Source organism: Diadema antillarum, unplaced genomic scaffold, assembly GCF_040938485.1.
Source record: "Diadema antillarum isolate AM-2024a unplaced genomic scaffold, OU_Dant_1.0 seq00001037_RagTag, whole genome shotgun sequence".
Taxonomy (NCBI): domain Eukaryota; kingdom Metazoa; phylum Echinodermata; class Echinoidea; order Diadematoida; family Diadematidae; genus Diadema; species Diadema antillarum.
The window spans coordinates 118,039-145,436 of NW_027271869.1; the positions used below are offsets into that span (position 1 = coordinate 118,039).

At 38.4% G+C, this 27,398-nt stretch overlaps 1 protein-coding gene across 2 annotated transcripts in view; it reads right to left on the reverse strand.

The window, feature by feature from the left end:
- LOC139742920 (uncharacterized) overlaps positions 1–27,398 on the reverse strand; it is a 46,841-nt gene that overhangs the window by 4,093 nt on the left and 15,350 nt on the right. Inside the window, exons 1-12 of one of the 2 annotated variants that reach the window (XM_071653428.1) lie at positions 23,981–24,503; positions 10,279–10,768; positions 8,706–8,891; positions 7,731–7,810; positions 7,174–7,237; positions 6,606–6,728; positions 5,943–6,140; positions 4,859–4,987; positions 3,944–4,306; positions 2,636–2,758; positions 1,206–1,319; positions 199–270 (exon numbers count right to left, since the gene is read on the reverse strand). In XM_071653428.1, coding sequence (XP_071509529.1) covers positions 199–270; positions 1,206–1,319; positions 2,636–2,758; positions 3,944–4,306; positions 4,859–4,987; positions 5,943–6,140; positions 6,606–6,728; positions 7,174–7,237; positions 7,731–7,810; positions 8,706–8,891; positions 10,279–10,761 — 1,935 coding nt within the window. In that variant the 5' untranslated portion in view covers positions 10,762–10,768; positions 23,981–24,503. Of the gene's footprint in view, positions 1–198; positions 271–1,205; positions 1,320–2,635; positions 2,759–3,943; positions 4,307–4,858; positions 4,988–5,942; positions 6,141–6,605; positions 6,729–7,173; positions 7,238–7,730; positions 7,811–8,705; positions 8,892–10,278; positions 10,769–23,980; positions 24,504–27,398 lie in introns of those variants that run through there. The other variant, XM_071653427.1, reaches the window with a different exon arrangement.

The following is a 27,398-nucleotide window of genomic DNA, read 5'->3' on the forward strand; positions in this document are numbered from 1 at the left end:
ATCCCTGGGTTGATGTGTTTTTTTCAAAGATGTCACATATTGACTATCTTCCTATCTGTTTTTCTTTGATTCCGATCCGAAGGAAGACAAATTCACACACACATGTGATGAAATATATACATAATACAGAGAGGGAGAGGGGGATACGTATGGTATATTGATTTGTATCATTAAATGAGAATACTGAGTATATCTCACAGCAAGCCAGTCGATGTCCTGGTAGTCATCGTGTGCTCTCCCATGGCCTGTGCGTCTCTTAGGATCCTGCTTCTGCATGGTATCAATGGTAAAATGAAAATAACTATTTATCTACTACGTATTTTTTTTTCAGAAACCTGGAGATGGTTAGATACAATGCACGTTATGAATTCATTGCAGCGCTATATACGATATATTTAAGCTGATCTCCAGAAACATTCTTACTCTCCGCACCAGTCAATGACGAAACGTGAATGTCAAATGGACAACGAGTGAATATTATATAGTGGATGTTTGGCAATCGCTTTCATAGACTAGATGTCTCCTTCATCATTGACAGCATAAAAGGGAAACATTGGTTTCACACTGGAGTTTTCAAGGTTGTAGTAAAACTACATATTGATCAACACTGTAGGTGATTTAATGAAAATGGGCCTAGCACTCCGGCGTCAAGGGCAAAGCAGAAGCCATGAAATGAATTATAAGGATTGAATTCTTGTGTAGAGTTGTTTTTTTTTATTTGTTTGTTTGTCTGTTTGTTTGCTTGTTTGTTGTTGTTGTGTGTTTTTTTTTTGCAAATGATTGACAAATTGCCCTTCATTGACGTAAATAATTTCCAATTTTTCAAAGTTTTAGTAGCAGTCATAACTAAAAGAGAAAAAAACAGCAACAGATGATGTCAATCAAACTCTAATTGGAACTGGAACTAGCGATATACTGATTACTAAGCAGACGTAGTATCCTCTAAAGACCACCACGCATCCGACAGCTAGTCCTGGTTCTCATCCCTTTTAGCAGCGGGCATTTAGGCCTATATCTAAGATTTTTATTATCGTTGTTGCCACTAAAAACATTGAATAATCGGTGCCTATTTACGTCGATGAAGGCCAATGTCAATTAGATATAAATGAGGATACACAAAAAACAAGTTAGAGAAGCGTTATTTCCACGTGAGATAATGTTACCACATGTATAGCTGTAAGATGCAAAGCAAGGTGACGGCTTACCTCATCTCGCAAGTGCATTTCTTCTTCATCGATAAGGTCGTTGAAATCCAGTCTGTCGTGTCTGTAGCGACGCCGAGTGGCTGTCTGCAGTTGATTCGCCTTTTCATCTCTTTGCTGAAGGAAAAAATAATAATCGACATCAACGAAACGGCCAACTTACTTCTTCGAAAGGAAATTATCTTATTTCGAAAATATATTTTTTTTAACAGATCTGGTAAACTGCATGTGCGCTTAAAAACATCCGTAATAAGCGTCTAAATGTATTGTATTATCATTATTATTATTATCATTATTATTATCACTAGTAGTATAGTAGTAGCAGTATTATTATCGTTATCATCATAATTATCATTACTATTATTATCGTCATCATAATTATCATATGTTATTATTTTTATTATCATTCAGAAAGCTGTCTACTTTGAGAGGAAATTGTTTGTGAATTATATCTGTTTCCTCCTTTTCCTTATCTACAGATTAATTTGTAAATCATTAATACATCGATACTTCTGTTTCTGTGTATAGATAATTATCAACTGATCTGTACTCATTTTACGTATGTGATACATGGACTAACGTCATATTTGTGAGTAAATATAACTACACCAGCACAGGGTCTATATATAGATAAAAAGTGGAAACCAGCTTAATATTAAATTAGTGTACAATGGAGGTATATTTACGAGCATTCAAATTTATAAAGACAGCTGTATTAACATCACAAACAAATGAACAGAAGACATCAAAAAGGATAACACAGATAGAAATATGTCATATTTTTGAAAAACAACGAAATTGATTTATAAACGCATCTCTATGCGATAATATTGATTCAAACTGAGTGAAACCAATGCAATATTGAATGAACAGGTGATAAATGAATGTTGAGCATGGTGACGTATGAATCAGAAAGGAGTCATGAAACCCTTCTTGCGCAGATTATTGAAGGGTTTCATCGCAAAATGGTTAAGAGCCACATCTGCAAATTAATTTAATGTAAGTCCATCATCAGATAGAAGAAAGCAAAACCTTTTGCTGTGGTAATCAATTACCCCAGTTGTTATGCATAGCGAGAACTATTCTTGAAGTTATGAGTAATATCCCATATTTTCAGATTATTTTCTCTGTTTATTTATTTCTTTTTGCCATACCATTCACTTGAGATGTGTAGTAATATGAGATTCTCCCTGCCGAACACATGAAATCATTTAAATAAATCTCTTATCATCTCTCCAATATTTTGCCCATACAAGAAGCAGAAGTATAAAATTATAAAACAGTGACTTGCAGAGATATTTGCTGAGCAAGTCGTCAATCGCAAGAGTTACGAACTAGCTTTGTAAAATGCAAAGATGCTGCCTTCGAGCAGCCATAATAACTTGCAAGGATTTGGTTATCTGCCTTTATAGCTGATAAGAAAAATCTTCTACCTTCTGGACATCTTTGAGCTTGACCTTGGCCTTTTTGAGCTCCTCCCTCAGCGCGCCGACCTGGCCGACAGCCATCTCGCGGTCTCGTCGCTCCTGATTGAAGTCGTTTCTGAAGATTTCCATCTAGAGGAATTTATTTTGACAGAATAAAGAGGCGATAGTTATTGTTTAATTGACACTTTCCCTGTACACTGTCATATTTTTTTGACTGATCGCATTCCTCCTGAGATTCACAGAAAGTTAAGATTTTTGTAATTTGAATATATATATATATATATATATATATATATATATATATATATATAGTGTGATGGTGCTGATATTCCTACCGTACGCCTCTGTCATCTAAAGTGAAATTATAGTTGAGACAATGTAGATAACAGAAGATGTCGCATGAAACCGGCAGAGTTGTGAAGCTTTCGACCGTGGTCTTCCTCAGCTTTAAAATCTGCCAAGCAGACGTTTGAGTTGCCTGGATGTCTTGTGGCTGTCTTGTGGCGGGATGTCACACACTTTATATATATATATATATATATATATATATATAGGATTTACTGAAGTGAATGGTATGTGTTTATGACAGATGGACTGTAATCGAACGACTGCTGCTGATTCAATTATATAGCTATTGACTGACTCACTCATAATTCACATTGGTATATTTACTGGTATATTTCTATTTATCCGTCCAAGTGGCAATTATTCATCCAAGTGTTTTATCGTTCTGTTGTTTATAATCATTTGCCATTGAATTTAAACTATGTGAGCTGAAATAACATGTATGCGTATTGAGACCATCATTAGACCGCTTGCATGTTGTAAGTACTGAAATATCTCTACCGTACATATCCAGGCTCTATTCTTAATCAAACAAAGATATCTCTGCCCCCAATTCCAAAGTATGATACATTGACCCAAGTGTAGTCACAACAGGGCCCGCGTGCAATTACTGTTGATCAGGACGTGGGATTCCCCATAATGAAAAGCCCAGTTTTAAAGCAACGCCTCCGCCGTTCTTCCCAATGTTTACGTGGAGTAAACAATGATATAAAACAAAATAAAAAAATGACAACACAATCAACACGCCTGGAGACATAGTCATATGCGCAGTATAGGCTTACTCAACTATTCTATAAAAGCGGGGAAAATGCGCTGGGGATGTCAGATGTTTTTTTAAAGATTTTAATCTTTAATAAGTAATATAGATTTGTGTCGCGTCATTTAAGATAATTCCAATAATAAAGAGGTGTACAGTCCAATCGAATGATAACCGGTTTCACGTTCTTGTTTGTTAGGCGGAAAGCTCACTTGTTCTTTGCACAGTTGAACCTGTTCCTTGAGTTCAGTCTTGGTCAAACTCTTGGTGCCCCCAATGGGATTGGGGTTGACTGGTGATCGAGGGGGTGTGTTTCGCACCTCGGGCACCTCATCGTACTCGTTCTCGTAGAGATAACGCGATGCTGAGGGCATCTGTTTTTTCTTGTCCCTTGGTCCCCTTGGCTCGATCGGGAATTCACGGACGACTATTAGCACATCTTCTTCAGAATCGGGTGATTTCTTAACCCATGCTGGAATGCGCTTCGTCTCTCGGGTTTTGACTTTTTCCTGGGTGGCTCCATCAGGCTTTTTGGCCTGTGTGGAAGACTTGGATCTCCCAGAAGTCCCAAGAACCTGGATAGAAGTAGTCAGTGGCAATTATTGAATGTAACCATTGACATTCTAGGTAGTACACATTAAAATGCATTGACGAGCTCTGAAATGCCATTGATCTTCTGTTGAAAAAGGAAATAACCTTGAATTAACTTTGATTAACTCGAAAAAACATTAATCAAAGTGAGTGAACTGTGCGCTGTATTCGATTGTCACTGGATTTGGGTGTGTGAAAGGATTTGTTTGTTTATTTGTTTATTCACCGTAAAATCACAAATAATGATAATATAATTTAGTTCAATGTATAAGATATCCATATTGGAATAAAAAGTTGAAGAGAACGGATTGCCCTGCTGATTAGATTAAATATCTCATAACGGAGAAAGGGGCAGATATGTATAAGCATCGTTATAAAAATCCCATAAACGAAGTATTCCGTTTTCTGTCATGACGATGCCCTGTAAAGTATGTTCTTTGTTGTGTCAGGCGCTCATTGAAATGCATTACAGTAAGCTCTATAGGGTGAGAGCAACAGAAGTAGCAGAACGCAAAAATATTCACATTTTTTTTTACCTCATTGAGACGCTTGATCTCAGCGTCTTTCTCCTTCGCCTCCACTGCCAAGTCCTTCAGTCGCGTTTTCATCTCTTCGTACTTCTGCAACATGCCATCCCGTTCTCTTCTGTACCGGGCCGCGTCGGTCTGTTTGCATGCGAGGAGAAATGTACCGAGGTCACACCTTTTGCAATCACGTCATTACAACGGACTGAGTTGACGTACAAAACTCAGAACATATTAACTCTGTCAATATGGCGAGGATGAAAACAGTGACAAGGCATACAGGAAAGATACTAACCAAACGGTGCTGACGACACGAGACGAGGCCTGGAGTTTCTAACGAGGACCAATGGATACTCTACTTTGCTGTACAAAGACAAGTGTTTATCTTTTTTAGACATATTTTGCGGCAGGTATTTACGGGTTAGTGAACATGAAGACGATTATAATTTGGCTTGATTGCTGTTCCTTTTCTTGTTTTTCTCCACAGCAAAATTATCGACATTCACGCAAAGGATACATAACTCTCCGCATAATCGGGTAGGCTCGGGCAGAGCGTTTCTTACCCGATTAAGCGGAGTACCCGATTAACAGAAGAACACGTCTCATTCACATTTGACACACACAATGTGTATGTACAACATGCATTGTACACTGCACCGAACACCTGCACTGTATGCTTAACACGCGTGCTTGCACGGCACATTATACATACCTTACACTTACTCAGTCAGGAGCAATAATTTACACTCTTTTTATGGACAAATATGTCTTCATAAAACTTTGTGGTTTGACTATAAACTCCTCGCTTACGTAGAAAATTTGACATTCATGATTTTTTAAAGTGTTATATCTGTGATAAAATTTGGGTAGAAAGTAGATTAGAAGAAAATTATTTACCCATTTATGCGGAGAGGCAACCCGATTATCAGGTAATTTTAATGTGCATTGGAACTGACTTTGACATTAAACCCAATTAAACGGAGTACCCGTTTAAGCGATACCCGATTACGCGGAGAGTACTGTATAATCTTTGAACAAAGTCGAAGAATTTTGGGAAGAAAATGTGATATAAAAAGGGAACACGTTCGTTATATACCTTGGCCTGGTCTTTGTCGGCGCCGGCATGGAGCAGAATGCGGTCGTATTCCTTGAACTTGTCGTCCACTTTTCTCTCCAGTGCTTGACGCTTCTCGTCAGCTGCAGCAAGCTGGGCGTCCTTCTTCTTCAGCGCGATCTCATGACGGGTGGACTGCTGTGAGCAGTACTTCTCCCAAGACATATTCACCTGATGAAGCTATGATTTGAAATACATAGACGTTTCAGAGATAATTCGCAAAGGAGCCTTATTGCAAACAACCAAAATATCTCGGTACACCTGTTTTTCACATTCTTGGTAACGGGATTGTACAATGTAATCAAAATAAGACACTTTAAGCCAACTCAAACAATCCAAAACGCAGTTATTGAAAAAAAAAATGTGCATGCAATCAGGCAGCAAAGGAACAGGAAAATACTCGTAACTTTTTATCTTACACCCCACGTGTAAAATATTTGAACACTGCAATCGAGCTCAAAGTTGAAAAGAGTTTCCAGTTAAAATGTCCTAAACAATCTTGTTTCGTTGATCCTTGAATGGTCTGATCATCAGCCGTTTGTCTATTCGTGTTTATATCATTTTATTCTCCATACACATGGATTGAAATCGCTCACTTTAATCGTGAATCCTCAGTGTGCCCCGATAAGGTTTCTAGTATCATACCTCTTGGATCTGGTATCTCTGCTTCTTCAGCTTTCCCTTCAGAGCCGCCACGTCATCAGCGATCTCGGCTCCTTGGTTGAGCGTGGGACTTGGGATGGCTGGAGGATCGTCATCTTTTATTTTCTGTTGTGCCGGGGAGATTGTACAGTTTTCATTCTTCACTAGCTACTGCTGCTTCTGTATTGGAGGTCCTACAGATGGGATACAATCCCGCTCGAATGCGGTTGTTCTATCAGTAATAGCCTAATCATTTCTCCAAGGGCGATATTCAACTTTCTCCGTTTTGACATAAAGAAGAATCTCCCTATGCCTTACAACATGATTGAATATGAGCCACAATACAAAAATAGTAGGCTAGCTATCATATTATAGTAAAAGCGCTCTTCAAAGTTTGTCGAGTCTACCTGCAGACACAATGTAACGTCTACTCAAGTATATAGTGTTCAAGTAGATAATTGTGTCCTTCACGTAATACAATGTTGTTTGCGACCAAAGGGCAATCGTGTCGAGAAAGCAACGTGCATGCACTAAAACTGAAGGTGATGTTGTACAATGGTTCCTACAATACCGTTTGTTTCACGTCGTTATTGATCAGGACTGTCGTTCCGGTGGACACCATTTCCAATTTCTTTCTGTAAAGGGAGAACGTATGGGCGATAAGGATTTCAGATCATAACCATCACAAAGAAATACATGAAATACATCTACAGGAAACACCTCCGATTTGGACCAAGCGATTCATTTTTTTTTTTCTTGTTCTTTCACAAGTCATGTCAACTGCAGGATAATGCTGGATCCTTCTTCGACATGGGTTAAGGTAACTCAGTACAAAGATAATAATCTCACATCTCAGGCACCTTTATATCAGTAACAGTAACAACGCATAGAGAATCAACACGATATCACACACACCTAATTATGTACATTATGGCGCTGCTGTTCATGCAAGGATCGCGAGGCGTCCTCGGGAGTATAGCCAGGGAGATGGGCTTTTCCAACCTCCCTGATATAGCCTAACACATCCATGCAAATACATCATAACGACACACACTCTGTCCAGGGATATGCCACCTTCCTGCTCTGTCTCGTCACACACACACACTAACCTTCGTCCGTTACTCTTACCTATCACGTCCGGCGAGAGAAAGGCGTTGAACCTCTTTCTGAAGATTCCTGTTCTGAAGGAGCAGTTCTTTTTTCTTTTTCTGCATTAGATGAGTGAATCGTACTTTGACGTTTATTTCTGACATTGCCAAAATTCATGATTCAGAATATTGTGAAGCTCATAGATCTACAACTCAAAATCTTACCCTGCATAACAAGATGAAACTGATTTAGAGCCATATAAGCTTAACTTATTTGTTTGGTTACACAGCTTCATATAAGTAAATATGACATTCAAACCATTCAATGTCTTAAAATTTTATCATTATTTTTTTTTCTGTCTTCTTAGGCAACATATTCTGTTTTAATGTCATCCAAACAAAGCGAAAGTTCAGGATTTCTTACTCTCTAAACTGTGATATCTTCATGTTTGAACAACAGAATTTGTAGTCCCGCCTCTCTAATCATTGTAACTTCTCATTGACAGCGACAAATTTCTATTCGAATTCAAGAGTACCCTGCTCTGTGTGTATGTGTATGTATGTGTGTGTGTGTGTGTGTGTGTGTGTGTGTGCTTTATTTGCTTTGGATTAGTTTGGTTTTTCTGTAATTGACGAGGAGTGTTAATCAACGAGGAATATTTCCAAGTTACTCTTACGGGTATATAGCATGATTTGATAGGCAGGTTAAAGCTAAGTAATCCCCATTTTGGCAATTGTGCCAATGGGCATTGTGGCGAGCAGTTCTGAAGCATATTATGTTGGCCAGTGAAAACACTTTCCGTTAAAGGATGCTGATGACGTGAACTTCGACTTTTTCTTTCCTCACAAATTACTCTTTCGTTAAATTACCACGGACAAACGCATTCGAAATGTTTCTATTTTCGGCATTCTGTCACGGAGGGTAAAAACATCGTTCTACATGCACCACTGCCTATACGATACGATGTTCGAACCCGCCTGTGACATTTTGTGGAACACGTGGTGTTGATCTTACCTGTGCGGCAGTCAATTCATCCTCAAAGTAAAGAACGTGAGGGAGTAAGACGTCCATGACTGCCATCAGATCGACAAAAGCCCCACTCCTTCCCTTGGACATGGCTTCCAACGCAGTTTCGACTCCGACAACGAGCTCAGATAGTTCCATGTTCTCGTATTGCTTAGCTAACTCTTCCTTTGCCATCTAGAAGAGAATTATTTTTGGGGCAAAATACTAATTTCTATCTGCAACATTTTTTAGAGACTTCACTGCTGTATCTTGCCGACAAGTTGAAAGACTTATGAAAAGCGTTAGTGTTATATGCACATGTCATATCCAGTGTTGCCAGATGGTGATTTCGGTAACCAAAAAGGGTGAAATCTGGTGATTTTTGAAGTTGTTTGGTGACAACATTTTAGCCTGGTAACCAAATCAAAATTTGGTGATTTTTGGTAATTTTTTGGTGACTTTGAGACGAATGAAAAATAACCGCACTAGATACCCTAATTGAAAATAAAAATGCATTTTGCCCAAAGTTTTCCCCTAATTTTCCTGTAGAAACATAACGTGTGCCCTTTTATTTCACTCAACACACACAAACACTCATATATCCATAGTCTACACATTGTACACATTTTGCATTTAGTGCATGTGTGTGACTATATACGGCGCGCCATAAATTGCACCGAGATTCGCGCAGAGTGTTTGATAAAGGTTTATTAAAATAATTTTGTCTAGAAATTGAAGCCTTGCCTACGCTTTTCCAAATTTGGTAATTTTTTTATGGCTTTTGGTGATTTTTCACTTGTCTTTTGGTGATTTTGCTCTGTTGGGACCTGGCAACGCTGGTCATATCGCTTCCATCAGTATAGGACCTTCAGCGATTTTTGTATGAGAGGTTTCGCTTAAACGCACGATTTGATGTCTTTGTGACGTCATCCTACCGGAAGTTTCTCAGCATTAACTGATCATAAAACTCTTACATTCTATTAAATTTCACATATGTGTTTATGATATATAGTTGCACTTTAATGACCTAAGTTTAAGGCCAACTCGATAATCTTTATTTGAAATCATAATTATAAAGATTTGATTGAACACATCCTGATGCTTCATCGTTAATTCTCTCCCTATGAAATAATTTGTCTGAAAGAGACTGAAATTTTATAAGGACTGAGGAGACTACCGTTAAAAATCTGGCGCGGGATGTCAATTTGCACAACTTCATCCTGAATATAAGCAAAATGAACAATTACATAGGCAACATTAAGTCTACAATTGCATGTGGTGTATTGGACTATTGCTGATCTTCGGCACATATTTCGAATAATATTTCCGATGATTTATCATTCGCAGTTTTAGTTTCAACATTTATTATCTCTTCTAAAAGTCTATACATTACGCATAAACAAACAATGCGACAGAGTACCAAAGTGACGATGCCACAGACTATTTTTATAGATTGGGTTGGAACCAGGTACGCGCACAGACATTCGTGCCAGTGAGGTTTTTAGAACCAATTTCTATGGCGATGAATGGCTGTGACATCAAACTTTCGTACTCTGTGATCGTGTATTCTGGTCACTATTACCCCTTCTTTCTCTTCTCCGTGAACCCCACTTCCATTTCTCTCAGACGGTGACTTTGTCTTTATTCGAGTCTTCGTTCCCTCTTCTTGCCGTTGGTAACCAGGCACCTGGTCATATTGGGGGACTCTCGTCTTCCCCGCGGCGGAAGATTCGTCAACAGCATCTCCGACAGCATTCTCGGGAAGATCTCCATTGCTTTTCTCGGTCATCTTACCACTATTAGAGTCAGCCGGTGAAGCTCTTGACATTGCTTTCCCAGTCATAGCATTCCCGTCATTTCTGCCATTCTGCTCAGACGTAATCTTACCTATTTTGACGTCTTCATCGTCGTTCTTCTCCGGCGCTGCCGATGGCGAAGAGGCATGATCAAGATATTCATCTGCGAAATCGGCAACCTTGGCGTTCGGAGGTCTGACGATCTGTAAACTGCCATCGCTCAGAGAGTCAACGGATTCAACTGCAGAGCCCCTTTTCAAGTCGGTCATTCTATAACTGATGACAGAAAATTAATCGAAATGGAATTAATATCCTTGTAAACCAGCACTAAGCTGAACTCATTTAGTATGCCATTTACAGGCTGAATTTGTTATTGTCATGGCACTTTTGATACGTTTATGACGAAAAACAGAAGTACACATACGCATTTTTGCATGATTGTGTCTCATTATTTGCTTGTTGTGGTTGACTTGGTCGCGACATATTTTTTTTTTTTTGGCTCAAGACACTTATTGACGATGAACCATGCCGGAAATGATATGTCTAAAAAAATGGTCTCCAAATGCAACTTTGTTTCTGAGAAAAAGATATATGCAATCAATAGCTGATCTGAACTTTGGGTTGAGCTAAATCTACCCTACAGACTCCCTCATCACAAATTCATACAGTTATGATTGGTTTCGAAAAAGTTTTGATCCTAACGTCAAAGGTAGATGATACTGAGAATTGGGAATTCTTTCAGATTAGTAAAGAGCACATAATGTAAACATGTTTTGAAACAACGCAAGCCAGTGAGTTTGCGCACTTCAGAAATGTGCACACTGTGTGCAGGATGCGGTCAGCTGGACGACCCATTTCTGTGCCAGGCCACTATACAAAATGAAACTCTTTACATGATTTCGAAGAAGATGTAAATTTTACGGTCTAAATTCATTCATTCATTCATTTTTCTATTTCCAACAGAAACATATATATATGTTATACAGAAACCATGTATTGAACCATCTAATAAAAACCATGACAACATCTTATGCTGAAGAACAGTGATCACGTGCCTAAGGATAACAGTAAAACAATTACTATTGTAAGCCCTAGCCCATGTGTTGTTTCTCTGACTATATTATACATGTTATACATTATTACATATCAGCATTTCCATGTGAATATCATGTAATTGTAATGCTTACCTGATTGAATGAAGATGATATTGATAATAATAATGATAATTATGATAGCAAAATGTTATTTTTCTCTCACTCAGTTGGTAAAGTTATGACAGGACTGTTAAGGAAAAACCACAAGAGCCACATAGATATTGTCTTCTTTGATGTAAGTTTGGCTTTTTGTTTTCACAATGGCAACAGCATTCACAACGATTATTCTACCAACCTTGCATATACCGTGAAATTTTGTGTCATATACACTGCGGTGAAAAAGGAAAGCATACTATCAAAATAATAAAATGGGATGAAGGAACAACTTTGCTAGCATATATGATATATATATATGTGTGTGTGTGTATGTGTGTGTGTGTGTGTATGTATATGATCTATGATACGTAATATAAACTATATATAGAGGGAATATATTCAAGAATCAGAACTATACACATCTACTAAAAATGCCCAAAAGTAATTGTTTTCTGGAAACAAGCGATCACTCATGTGATAATAGAATAGCTATCATTTTCGATATAATATTTAGTGAAACGGAGAAAAATAAAACCGGCTTTTGTGAACCTTAGATTGATTGCGGTAAGAAGAAACACAAACACAGGTATATATAATATATAATGCTCGACATTAGTTGTGACTCGTTGGTCCGGGGCCACAATACAATTATAAATGTCATGAATATATTGTTTTCATGCATTTTTCTCATGTTCAGAATAGGTGAGGATTAGTGCTTGGTAACTGTAGGCATTTCAGCTAACTGTGCCGACCAGGGTTTGCCAGATCGGTTTTCGATCTGGTCTTCATGGCCAAACTCAGTCTATATTTTGCGACCAAATTCGGCCAAGCTAGTTTCTCTTGGCAGAATTTAACCGTTAGATGCTATCTATCCAATAACAGAAAAGGTCATCATGAATATGTGATGACATAGAAAATCATGTTTATGCTTCAATTCAAAGTCAAAACAATGTTTAGACTTATTAAGCTTAGCCATGTGGTACTTGAGACACCCTCGATCATGCCTGCCAATTTTCACAAAATTATCATGATTTATAATCATTTCAATGTTTCTGTACATTGTTTCATTGTTTATTTTCTTACGTGGTATTTTAAGCACTTTGCCACACCCGTCTATTTTCACGTTATCATGGCTTATTTTCTCATTTTGATGTTTCATTTTTATGATTTCATTCTCGTTATTATCATTTTTTAGGGGGGCATTCTCCATATATTCGAGCCTTGACATAATCAGAAATTGAAACAATTATTGCTTTTTACGGAATAACAGTCATTATGAATGATAATGATGATGATCATGAAACAGCATTTATATAGCGCCATTTATCTGTAGAAACATTCAAAAACGCCCAGCTCTCACAAAATGCCACACATCATTCACAAAGTTGCAAGAAAATATAGGTCTTCAATTCAGACTTGAAGGTATTGAGGCTGTTGCAATTCCAAAGCTGGACTGGTAGAGAGTTCCACAGACGTGGCGCAACAGAAGAGACGGCTCTATCCCCATACATTTTTAGGCGGGTATTGGGAACATATGGAGAGTAAGGCCAGTACAGCGTAGTCCTGGTCGTCGCTGTCGTACACTGATAAGTGCAGACACGTAGCCAGGAGACAAGTTATGGAGAGCCTTATAAGTAAGCAGTAAGATCTTATACTGCACTCTGCGTTGCACAGGCAGCCAATGAAGCTCACGAAGTATTGGAGATATATGGTCAAACTTCTTGGTGCCGGTAAGAAGGCGTGCAGCAGCATTCTGTACAGCCTGGAGGCGTTTGATTGATGTTAATGGCAGGCCAGCAAGGAGACAGTTGCAGAAATCCAGTCTAGATGATATCAGAGCATGAATGATACTTTCTGCAGCACCTCGTGTAAGACAATGTCTGATCTCAACAATCCGGCGGAGTTAGTAGTAAATGCTGACTGACAAACATATGATATGTGTTTCTCCATACTCATTATTCTGTCAAAGACTACACCTAGCTACAATTTTCTCCGTCACCTTGGCAAGGAATGGCAGGTTCGACACTGGGCGATAGCTGGCTAGGTCATTGTGGTCAAGTGTAGATCCCTTCAAAACTGGCGTAACATAGGGACTATTCCATCACGCAATGATGCATTAATCAGACCAGTGATAGGTATGGCTAGGAGATCACAATGTTGCTTAACAAGAGCTGTAGGCACGGGGTCAAGTGGACATGTCTTTGCAGGGGTCTTGCGAATTATTCACTTGACTTCCTCAAGACAAGTAGGAGGCATCACGGACATATGAGCATCAATACTACCTGATGATGATGTCAGGGTATGTGACAGCTTATGTGCATGCTGTTCATCGTCTAGTGGTCGAGATGCCGACATATGCTCCCGCATTTTCTCAATCTTTCCAGTGAAAAAGTGAGAGAAATCATTGGCAAGGTCAGCATCAGGTATATCTTGTGGCAGTTTCTTTGTTGCTGGAGCCTTCTGATAAAGGAGTTGGCTGATTATGCCATACAGGGCCTTCTGATCATAGCCACATTCCAATATGAAATTGTTCAAAAACTTAGACTTCGCCGCTTTGAACAAATCATTAGTGATGTTCCTCTGCTCCTTGAAACGATGTTTATCAACAGATAACCCTGTCTTTCTCCATTTCCGCTCAAGTTGACGTCGTTTTCGCTTGGCACCAGCTATATCTTGATTGTATCAAGGAATGACAGGATGATCAGTGACAACACAGGAACGCTGTGTTGCATGTTTATCAAGGAGTTCTTCCATAACTGAGCAGTACTGATGTAACAGAGTCTCAGCAGATTGTGATGTATCTGATGATAATATCTCAGACTTCTGAATATCCGTGCTGAACTTGGTGGAATCTATTGCTTTTATCCTATGAAATTGAAACTCTCTCTTAACTGCCTTTGGCTTCTGAAAATGCAGCTTACAGTGAATAGCTGAGTGGTCTGACAAAGACACCTATATCAACAGTCTCCAAACACTCTTCTCCAGCAATAATTAAATCCAAGGTATGGCCAGACTCGTGGGTTGGCCCATCCACAAACTGCTGAAGGTTATGGTCCTTGAGTAACGACGCAAGTCGCCTTGAATGAATTATATGTTTTGGTAGTACACGACGTATCACATATATACATGTATACACGTATACCCTTCACTTTGTTTTTATGAAAATGGTATTGAAGAGGCATTTTGACATTTGAAAAAGAGTGCCTTAAACCCGTGAGTGTAGAAGTCACGCTTATTATTCGGTATTCCGATGATTTATGAGATTTTAGGTATTCTAATTAATGAATCACATCAGAAGTAGATATGATATCATTCACATTTATGATAATGTTTTTTTATGTAAGAAAAAACAACGATTGTATAAGATTATGCGTAAGAAAATCAAAATAACTGAACAACATGAGAGAAGCGATTAACTGTAAGTATCTAAAAAAAAGACTATCAGTGATTTCGATTTGATTGATGTTTCAACACTACACTGTAAAAAATGCGACATGCGACATGTTTATGAACTAAACACAGTGTTAAAAATCTAAACACTTTGTTTAACATCTAAACACCCGGTGTGTATAGCACGTGTAAAGTATTGAGAGTAAAAGTGTTTAGCTTGGAGTGTTTAGTTGGAGTGTTTATTCTGGTCACGCCATGTTAATCTCAATATGTCCATATATATATGGAGAAGTGTTGGAAATGGTGTGTAAATTGCAATTTATAGTTTCCTTTTATCACGAGAAAGTGGAAACTGTGACGACATCAAGATGCACTATGAAATATTTCATGTTTTAGGCCTTTCACGGAAATGCTTAATCAATAAGGCAAAAGGATAACCTAAAAATATGTAATACAACTGTAATAAATTTATATTTTGGTTTCGCATGTACACTCCTATATTTTAACTGCTAGAAAAAAATGGGAATTGCCTTTGTTAATGATTTCGTTCATGGTTTAGGGCATTACCCAAATGTTTGTTGGTTAGGCCTAAACACTTCTACTGTCAGGGTAAACAGACGCGTTTACATTTAGAACGCCTCGTAAACACGTTCTAAACACTGCACATGTTTAACATAAACACTGTGATACTCGTACTCTACAAGTCAGCAGCGCATGTGACATGACGGCCGCGGCCACAACGCACGCAGTGGTGCCCTGTGCGTGCGCTTCTAGCGCACACTCTTGCTATGCATATTATGACCATAATCAATGCACAATTGGCGGGAAAGGAGATGTGCGCGTAGGTACCTGTACGGATGGATCTGTCTGATTGGCTGGCTGGTGCTGCCCTAGCAGCGTGATGTGCGTAGGCCTACAGTACGTGCGCATTCGTTCTAGGCTAGCTTGGTACTTGCTTGGTACACTACACTTAGCACTGTACTTACGACTCGCTCGATCGACTGCACTACTACTGCATAAAGCTAAAGGCCAAGGAGCGGATCTAGCTAAGATGGCGTCGAAGCGATAAAGTTCTAGCCTGGCCGGCCTGCATGAAAGCGGTAAGTCTGCTAAGCCTGCTAAGTCGGTAAATAACAAGATTTATTGCAAAATTGCCCTCGTTTAATGTAAAACTGTAGTAGGCGTAGAAATAGGCTACGCCCTTAAAGATTTTGCTCGTTTGTTCTAGTTTTCTATTTCTAAATCTAACGTTAACGTTTATAGAACGGGGAACGCTCTAACTGTAACGTGTTAGTGTTGTTAACGTTACAATAGGCCTACACTCTACAGATTACCGGTACATGGGTAAACTCGGCCTAGCGGGTAAACTCACTGTATCTTTCACGAAGTTATGAAGTATCTTTCATGTGAATGACGATGGGTTAGTGACTATATTTTGAGTGAAATTCAGTTTTATTCCCTGTAAATTCTTCATAACTCAACAGGTGGTGAAAATTGAATGTAAAGCCCATCCATTAGGATGTCTTGGAAAGGGATGCCGATGGCACCAAAGTGGGTGACGATGATGTCCTGACGACTGTATAAAAATTCTGCAAGACATTACCTCTGCTGGCAGAGAACGAGGCATGGTGCAGTCAGCAGAGTGAATCAACTGGGGATAGTACATCGCTGTATACTACCCATGTGGAAAGTGGAAATCAAGTAAGTACTCAAAATTGCAGAGCCTAAATCAATGAATATTATGTATGGTAGGGGTACCACCTATCGGCAGGGTACCTTCCCATCGGCACCCTGCGTATCATGGCTGTTTGCGTATAGAACGAAAAGGTACGCGCGGGATTAAGTGTCATTAGCTATGAAGACAATAAAAACGAAGAAACGAGAATCAAACTCAAAAACAAACTAACAAACCACGCTAAAAACGTTCCAATTACACATCCACTCAGTAACGACGCATGGCTGTGAAATTCACCTGTATTTAAGGTGCCGATCGCAAGGTACCCTTTTTATGGCATATTTGAGTTATATTTTTAGAATAAACAAGCTACAGATCCTTAGGGTGACGATAGGTGGTACCCCCAATGCTACTTAAAGGGCATGTAAATGATTTTCTATAAAATGCAGATTTTAGATGCTTTAAGTTCTTCTGTTTGTTTGTCTGTCTGTTTGTTAAATTGTTTGTTTGTTTGTTTGTTTGTTTGGGTGTTTTTTTTTTGTTTTTTGTGTTTTTTTTTTTTTTGGGGGGGGGGGGGGGGGGGACCTACTCCCGACTCCCGACTCCATTCCATTACCTAAAATAAATATGGAAAATTGATTTATTGCAAATATTGTTGAAAGTGTAAATTACAGATGTGAAAATCTTCACCCAAGAGACAAAGGATACAGTAATGGTCGTAACTCTGCTTGATAATGATGATGAATAAGAAAGAAGCAACAACAACAAAAAAGACTTGAACTATGTCCAGAAAATTCAGCAAGGTAAGTAAAAACTGACGCAAGACACTAAGTGCTAATGTGACGAAGGGATTCTGTCATTCCTTTTAATTTGAACTTGCTTATGGATTCAGTCAACTTCTTTGCTACCCATTCATTTTCAGAATCTATGGGAGCAGTTAAGCCCATTGTATTGCAAAGCCAACTGATTTGTTTTCCTTGTTTAATCATTTCTTTTACCAGCACCAGCACGTCGTGGAAGAATTGATCAGGGATCACGCCAAACCTGTCTGGATTAGAATGAAAGATGCATGCGCTTACTTCTATACAACCCGTCTAAAAGTGCAAACATCTGAGGATTACAAGGACATCGCAAGATATACTGATATACAGTATATCTATAGGCCTGCATGCCATATGAAAGAAATGAACCATGGATAACAATTTTGAATATTAATGATCTTTTTCCCGCTAGCCACGTGATGTCTCACATCGTCATGATGCACTACAGACCTATTAGGAGGCATCCCACCTGTTAGAGCAACCTTTCTATTGTTTTTTTTTCTTCACTGACAGTGTGCATGTAAACCTGTATACTAGAATACTTAGTAAAGTCAATCATATGGGGGATGATAGGGTTTTGTATGCGATGGGGCTTCAGTTCTCCGTGTGTGTGTATGCGTGTGTGTATTAGATAATGACGATCGAACCTCTAAAGAAATATGAAGGTAGGGGGCCTATATAATTCAAAGAGGAATTCAATGCTTATTTGATGAAAATTGGTTTTGAAATGGGAGGGATATCCAAAACAAAGCGATTCTATTGTCCTCTGTGCTTACGATAATGGTCACCTGCATTCTTATTGCTCATAGATATGTGTAATTGTCTTTTCTAACAGCTGGTACGTAAAATTGTAATTTTATATAATATGTAAAGACACTTGCTCGAAATCGTTTTGCACTATTAAGAAAAACAGTTTTATTCGCTTCATTTTATTCGTCAACCAATGTCCTTGTAATTCACTGTTAATGGTATTACTCAAGAACTTTGTTCGATTGGCTTTCTGTTATATTCTTGTGCAGAAAGAAATATAGAAATCAAAACAAATCAAATCAAAATATCTGCCATTTCATTTGTTTTCCTCAGATGCTTCCTATACAATCAGCAGATATTGGACGCAAATAAGAGGCCAGTAGTTGTATTTGTTTGGAATTATTTGCAATTTTCTTGTAGACCTGATAGGAAATGCAGTATTCGGTAGTAAATATTTTCTTTCTGAGATATTCTTGAAATCCGTCACATGGAGAGGGGTATTAGAAATGTAGTACAACATGTATGGAGAATAGGGAGGAGTCTTGCAACTGACTGACAAATTGACAAGGGAGGAGTCTTGCTGATCACATTGCGTGTTCATGACAGCCTTGCATACCCTCCCGCCTCCAGTTGCAATGCATTATTTTTTCTTTGTTCATATCCTCTTGTCTTTACCAAAAATTCTGCTGTGTCGAGATTGAAAGTAGCCCTCCATACCATGATTATGTGGAGTATGATGAGACTGATTAGACTCTAATAGACTATTCATGTATACCCATTGGGTTTGACTTCTTTCTCCAAGGTTCTAGCAAGGTACAGTTGTAGAAGTTTTTTTCTCACTCACCCCTTGAAATCCACTAACATTCTAATATTTCTCTCAAAATAGCAAAAGTGAAAAATCCATACAGTACTGTTAGCTTACATGTACTTTCAGTGATCGTCGCAGTGAAAAGAACAACATTATGTATGTATTTAAGTTCCATTATTGGTACTGATCAGGGACTGCAGATGTTCACCACAGGCTAAATACAGTGAAAACTTTTTTTTTTTTTTGGTCTCTTTATGATGGAGTGCATCATCTACACTTCCTGATCAGTATCAATACGACCATAGTGTTGTGCATGGTGTAATTTGCCGTGAGCCTAATCTGGTTCGGGTACCCAAAGCACTTTGCCAATAATTGATGCAATCTTCAAGGTCGGCATGGATTTGTTCACAGACTGCAGTTATGTTCCTGGAGGTGTTACATACATGTCAAGCTTCCGAAGCGTTGAGTTGCAATTCACAATCAACAAGTTTATTAGTTTGTTTTACAATACAGTTCTGAATACAGTAGAAAGACGGCAATTCTTGAAAGTAGGCCAAGAATTACATGTGACTGAAAAGTGATTGTTAAATGCAATATTTTTTTTCTCCAAAATGAGTTGTATGCCATTTCCTGCATATATAAACTTTACTGTGTGTATAGGAGAGAATTTCATTTACGTCTTCGTGTACAGGCCAGTGACTCCCAGGTATCTTGCATTTAACTCAGTATGGTGTCTTATAGCAAAACATGGCAATATCTAAAGGGGAAATCAAGTCCCAATACAAGTTAGTCTGATAAGAAAGAGTATAATATTAAGAGTTCATTGGTAAAATTTTGATCGCAATCGGATGTAAAATAAGGAAGTTATGACATTTTGAAGTTTCGCTAATTTTTGAGGAAACAGTTCTTGAATGGTTAATATGAATATGCAAATGGCAACATGGGCATGTCATTCCCTCACAACTTACTTAATTTAAAGTTTTTCATTCAAACGCAATCATTCCCGAGGCTCAAGTCCTGATATATCTAACTGATCACTTTCTGAAGTTATTCAACCAGCAATACCACAATGTTTCACATTTCATTAACATAAACATTGAATTTCACCATTTTTTTTTTTTTGTATACGATCAATGGAAAATTGTGAGGTTATGACATGGTCAACTCACTCATTTGCATATCATATCCACTTTTAACTGCTTTGCAGAAATTAGCAAAACTTCAAAATTTTATAACTTCCTTATTTTTCATCCGATTTCATTCAAATTTTTACTGTTAAACTTATAAGATTTTACTCTTTTTTATCTTATTTATTGGACTCGATTTCCCCTTTAAAGGATTTTAACTTATTATTCATCAGATATTGCCCAAGCTTTGACTGATGTTTTGATAACTTGCATTCAGAGAATTGCATTTGACTCTTGTAGCCAAAATGTTTGTGAAAGCTAACCCAGGTCTTCCCTGGTATTATGCGATGTAAGTGTGCTGATGATTTGGTACATCACTGGGTAAATGCTATAATGTTATGCGTTTATATCTCATTCCATGCAAAAGTGGAAACAATCCACTTTACATTAATAATTACATGGGAATTAACATGCATGATGAGTAACATGTCTCATTTAAACACGTAGAAATTAGCATGTATGAATGTATGATGTGTAAACATGTCTCATATAACACGTGGAAATTACCATGTATGATGTGTAAACATGTCTCATATAAACACTCAGCATGTATAACGTGTAAACATGTATCATATAAACACTGAGAAATTGCGATGTTTAATATGTAAACATGTCACATGTTTAGTGTATGCAATTTTGTGATCGATCTAAAAATCAGACATGTGTTCTGAGATTAAACACTCAAATGGCAAATAAACATGTCGCAGTGTTTTTAATCTGTCACAGCGAATAAACATGTCGCAGTGTTTACATTGTAAACATTGCGTCATGTTTATTTTTTGGTTCAGTGTTTAGATCTTAGACATTGTGGGTGATTATGTGACTGTGCGGTGTTTAGTATTTAAACACTGTGAGTGATTATGGTGTAAACGTTCGGTGTTTAGGCTATAAACAGAGCAGGTGTTTAGTTTTTAAACATCATAACCGTTTAAAACATAAACATGTGTGTGTGATAAACACCTAGGGTGTGCTGAAAATAAACACAGCATGTGTTTAGTTCCTAAACATGTTTAATATATAAACGCGTCGCAGTGTTTTTAAACTGTCACAGAAAAGTGTTTAGTTAGGTGTTTAGAAACTAAACAAATTTTTTACAGTGTATAATAGTGTGTGAACAACGTCACGTACGCATAGCATCCCATCCTTTCCTGAGAACGTCTACCAACTTCTGCACAGTTTGAGGGATAGCTTCTCTGTCTTTGGTGTCTCGGCCTGATAGACAATCCCATTCATGCTCTGTAGGGTTCATACCGTCGATCAAGATGGCCATGGCAACTGTCTGCCTCGGGGAATTTCACAGCGGCCTTGTGCGACCAAGCATTGTCTTTCAGTCGGAAATCACGTCCATACGTACTCATCTTGCACGTGGAAGACAGCACGGTTCTCAAAGACATCCCGGTATGCGACGGTGTTGGAAGTTTCCTACCGGAACCACCAGTGGCGTTTTCCACCATAATAAATGCCAGCTCAGATCATCACTGAGCCGCTACCACCTTGAGTCATCTCGTTGATGCTGTCATCACGAAGGTTATCCCTGGGAATCGACGAAATTTTCTCTCCTATCAGTTCGCTCAAGGATGCAGCAGCTGTCATCCGTGAAGACAGCATGTCGCCAGTGTCAAGTCCGAACCATTCCCCTTAGCCCAGCAAAGAAGAGCAACAAATAATCTATATATGGACATTAAGTCAACCGCCGAGCAATCCCGGTGAACGGTTGACCGGGAAACGGTGACGCCATGATGTCTCCTCCACAAGCAAAGAAGATGATTGGTCGGCATTTTCGGTTTCTTCTGCAGAGATTCAACTTTTTGCTATCATCTCGTCATGTGGTTAAGATTGGATGTCCTGAAGGTTTCCGTGACATTACATTCCACGTCTCACCTTGACGTTTAAGGATCATCAAACTCTCCTCTGTAATGTTCCTTGGACATTCTTGATATTACTGTTTGTAACTGTTTGTGCAACATAAAGGAGAATATCACTCTCCTTTCTATTTTGAAACCTACCAAAATTTGCCGAACACGCCTGATATTTGTGACGTCACAGAATGGAATCAGCAAGCAAAAGCATACTACGTCCTATAGACAATTTAGAGGTCCAAAGGTGTAACTGATTTTCTTGGTGAGCGTTTTATTGGTATTTAGCCGAGATAAATGCTATACCAGTGCAAAGAAAATCTAAAGTTTTTCGTGTCATTTTGAACGATCTGCTTTAAACATTTTCAATGCATCAACAGTTACGACAATCTTTCAAACAAAAGGTAAAATTCTGTTTCTCTCATGCACTTACCCGCCCCGAACACTTTGACCAAAGTCATTGCCAGCATTCGCTTAGTCTATACTGTAAGTTGAGTTATGAATTAATTCAGCCGCATTGCTGCGAGGGGGGGGGGGGTTGTTGTTCATTCACATTCAGCATTGTTAGACGAGCTTTTCAAATTCGAAAATGCGATGGCCCTTGCACTCTAAAATAGTAATGCCTTTCCAGTGATGGTTTCTAAGCAGGGCACCGGTATAGCAGCGTTCAGTGCCACCTTTTTCATTCCAAGAATATCACAAATAACGTAATTCGAAGTAGTTGAACCTCTTTTTCAGTAGCAATGAATGCACTTATGATTTGTGATTTACTTGTGACACGTCGTCTGCTGCTGTTAGATTGGTCCAATTTTATGACGTCAGTAAAACCTTCACCGAATTTTCCTGAATTCATTCGAAGAGCTTGCATTACCGCAAACATTGTACGAATTTTCTCTTTGCTCTTGTTGCATTCCCCGTTGTGAAATGAATAAAAGTCTTACATTTTGTCCTTTCCAAGATTCGAGCAGAAACACAGCATTTAAATTTTCTTTGAATGCTCACTTTAAGGGCAATTTTTGTGGATAAAGCATGCAGAAAATTCGAAGACATTACACGACCGTTCTATTGTTTCGAGTTAGCGCCACAGACGCAATCCATGTGTCAACTGGCGAATAGCTTCGAGTCATGTGTACAACTTGTCTATTAAGCAATCAGAGAGTAGAGGTATGGTGCAATAAGCACACCCTTCAACGGGCTACTTCGAAATAGAGCAGGAAATGCATATCCACGTAATAATTATACGTCAGATGTAACGTTCTAAACCTGCACAACATCATTAAAACTGCCTAAATCAAGATCTTAAGAAGACAATTTTCTAGTTTTCTCTTTATGGTTACTCATGGAATAGACCTGAAAAGACTTTCTTTTTCAGATTTACCTATTTTTGCTTGTATTACAGTTGGCCAGTACTTTCTCTTTGTCCGTGATATCCCGCAGTGATATCAAGCACAGTCATCATCTTGTCTGACTGGTTTAAATAGTTTATACATTCAGGCAAATATATCTCGTCCTTCTCCTCTCCTTCATTCCCATATATAGACGAAATAATTGGAGAGAAGAATCAGGGATCACTGCAGTGTAAAATATCACTTCTACGAATTAGACTAAAAGTCATAAATGATGTTAACACGAAAGACACAGAGATAAGACCATATCTACCCGAGATGTCTAAAATGAAATACAGTTCATGTAGGCAATAACGATTTCTCTACATTCATTTGTATACATTCACTTCAATCCACTACATTTCCCTCATTCACTTGCAATACATTTACATACATTCACTTAATAGGAAAATTCAAGTTTCTTACCGGTGTTTCAGAGCTCGTTTCGGGTACGTTCCACGTCTTCACATGTGTACAATAGACTGTCAAGATATGTATATATTTTTTTGCTTGTTTGGTTTGAAAATGTGGGGAATCCCACTAACAAAGATCGCTCTAAAAACAACAACGACGACGACATTATGTAGCAACGCGGGAATCCCATGCAGACAAAATTCCTGCTTAGGCCAAATGCCTCTTTAAGTTTGTAATTAAAACTGACCCTTGAAGCTTGTGGTCCACCGCAGGTCATGTTAAGGTGGTGAAAGAAGGAAATAATTCAGTTCTCGTACACCTTGCGAAGGCAACTTTTGATTTGATTTGATTTTTCGTTGTTGGTGGTTTCTGTATTATCATCATAGGTGAAAAAAAACCTCAAAACAAAACAAAGACGTTCTTCATGTGATTCACCCGGAATACAATGTATTCATTTATTCATTATTCATAATGATATAAGCTGAAGATATACACGAAGCAAACAGAAGGGCCACAAACCCGGGGCCACAAAGCAAAGTGACGTGCAAGTAGCTCTCGTACAGATAGCAGATATAAGTTTGCGGGTGCGAAGTGCAACTTGCTTTATAAGAGAAGAAGAGGAGTAAGGAAGAAGGGAGTGTACTGCTTTTGTTGAATATGGATAGGATGGATTTAAGGAATTTCATCGCACCTGTATATTGTCCACCCAGACGACATGTGCGTGCTTTCTGTTGTTTTTAAATATGGTCTTCCTTTCACATAACGGATATCCTTGAGTTGGTGTGGTCTGCTATTGAAGCTGGGCGGGTGACATACCATTGACATTAACACCATTAATATCAAATCAACACCATGCGGTGTCATTGTCAAATTAACACCAGCGCAGTGTCAAAATCATCACCAGCTATACAGTGTCAAATTAACACCAGGAAGTATAGGTGAACACTTTTCAACACCATCACAACATACTTTCTACACCTGTGGGTGTGGTCCTCTATTGACACTTGATCGGTGTCAGATTTAACACCCATGGTGTCAAATCTGACACCGATGTTTTTGCAGAGATTGAGAAACCGACAAGACTATTGAGAGATCACTTCAAGATCATTTGGAATTCTCACTAAGATCTTCAAGAGATCAATCACGATCTCTGAATGAGGATAGCCTTTCAACGATCCTTCAACGAATTCTCAATAATCTTTTAGTGTTCTTCTCTAAAAAGAGCGCTCATTGACAGATCGCTGGAAAAAAAAAACTGTCGTAAGACCACTGAAAGACCATTTTCATGAAAGTCTGCTGAAATTCTACTAGTATTAGAACCGTTTCACAACTTTTGGAGACCATGGAGACAATGATGTTTTCCGGAAGATAACTTTGGATTTATGAACACCCTCGGAGATCATTGAATCTTCGCTGAAAGATCATTAAGAGATCTGTCAATTATTACGGTCTTACAGTGGTTTTTCAAGAGGTCTTGCCCTATAATTAGTCCATGGGCCAAGACCCGGAAAATGGGTTGTTGGTACCACCTGAAGTGGCACAACCTTTTCAGTGTCAGTTTGTTTGTCGGGCATAGATATGCTTATTAAGCTATGATAGCATTTCCAAATGAGTAGCTTAGTCATAATAAATGATTTTTTAACCAATTTGGTCTCGTTTTTATATCCCTATACTTCTGAATCGAAACTAACCGCTACACAAAGAAGAGCACTGTCTTCCGTATGTCCACAGGTGTTCTGTTGTAAACGCGGTGCGCTTAGTCTTTATTCAAGGCAGGGAAGGGAATATCCAAAGGGTTATGATGTCCACAGCTGTCACGCGGTGCGCTTAGTCTTTATCTAGACCAATGTACCGTTATCATATCTAAAGTTCCTCATAAAAGGGATTATCTATACTGTTTTTATACTACCCTATCAACAAATACATCAGTTTTGAACAAAATCACTCTGTTCATTTACAATATTATTCATTATAATGTATCGTAGTGTACCGGTACATTGTTTTTGCATTATCTTATATTGTTGGATGGAAATAAAGCGACATTGGCGTGGTATTAGCGTTTTCACCGAAGCGTTTTCGCCGGAAAATGATAAATAATTGAAAAATACGGTAAAATTCACGAGTAATTGCTTTTTGTTTTGTTGTTGTTTTTTAGATAAAAGGATATACACTGTATCATACGCTTTGGATATTCCCTTCGCCGTCTAGAATAAAGACTAAGCGCTGTGGACATCATAACCTTTGGATATTCCCTTCGCTGCCTTGAATACAGACTATGTGAACATACCATAGAGCTGCATTTTACATCTCTATGGAACATACAGAAGACAGTGCTCTTCTTTGTATAGCGGTTAGTTTCGATTCAGAAGTATAGGGATATAACGACGAGACCAACTCATTTGGAAATGCTATCATAGCTTGATAAGCATATCTATGCCCGACAAACAAAATAACACCAAAAAGGTTTTGCCACCTCAGATGGTACCAATATCTGGCCTGGCCCATAGACTAAATGTGAAAAGGCCCCATAACAACAGCACCGCCTGTTGGCTACTTTGGCACCGTTGATAACAAATAGAGCAAAGTAAAATAGTTATAGTCATAGTTATAGTCATGGTCATGGTCATAGTAATAGTCATGGTCATAGTTATAGTCATAGTCAGTCATAGTCATGGTCATAGTCACAGTCGTAGTCATAGTCATAGTCATAGTCATAGTCAATGTCATGGTCATATTCACAGTCATGTCATAGTCATAGTCATAGTCATAGTCATAGTCATAGTCATAGTCATAGTCATAGTCATAGTCATAGTCATAGTCATAGGCATATATAGTCAACAATCTATAGACCGGCATTATAATATACTGTAAACTGTAATGGGAGCAAACAGTGGCAGACGTCGGTGAATGCATAGTCTGACAGTAAAACCTACACACACATACACACGAGCGCACGCGCTCGCACACACACACACAAACAAACACGACACAAGTAATATTTTTTTTCTTGTCTTTTATCTATAAAATTTCCTTAGTGTTACAACGGTGATTAAGTCATTGTCATATTTCTCTATGGAAAAGTACACCAAATATAACAATATAGAATGACTCAGAATGTCTAGCTTGGATGCACGATATGATATTACTAACATAGAATATGGCGGTCAATTTGCCAGGATGTTTAATTAAGTGAAAATGCCAGAGAAATGCGACGGGACTTACTTAAGAGCAAGCTTGTTAAGCGTATAGGCCCCAACAGAATTCGAGTGTGGAAAAAAAAAAACCCGACGTGGAGGAGGGACACAACTCAGAAAGAAACTTTAACAAAATACTTTTGGGTATAATGCAGCAAACATTTCTCAAATACAATGGCATGGGGAACAAATAAACCACATGCTGTTGACAAATAACGGCTGATATTAACAAATAT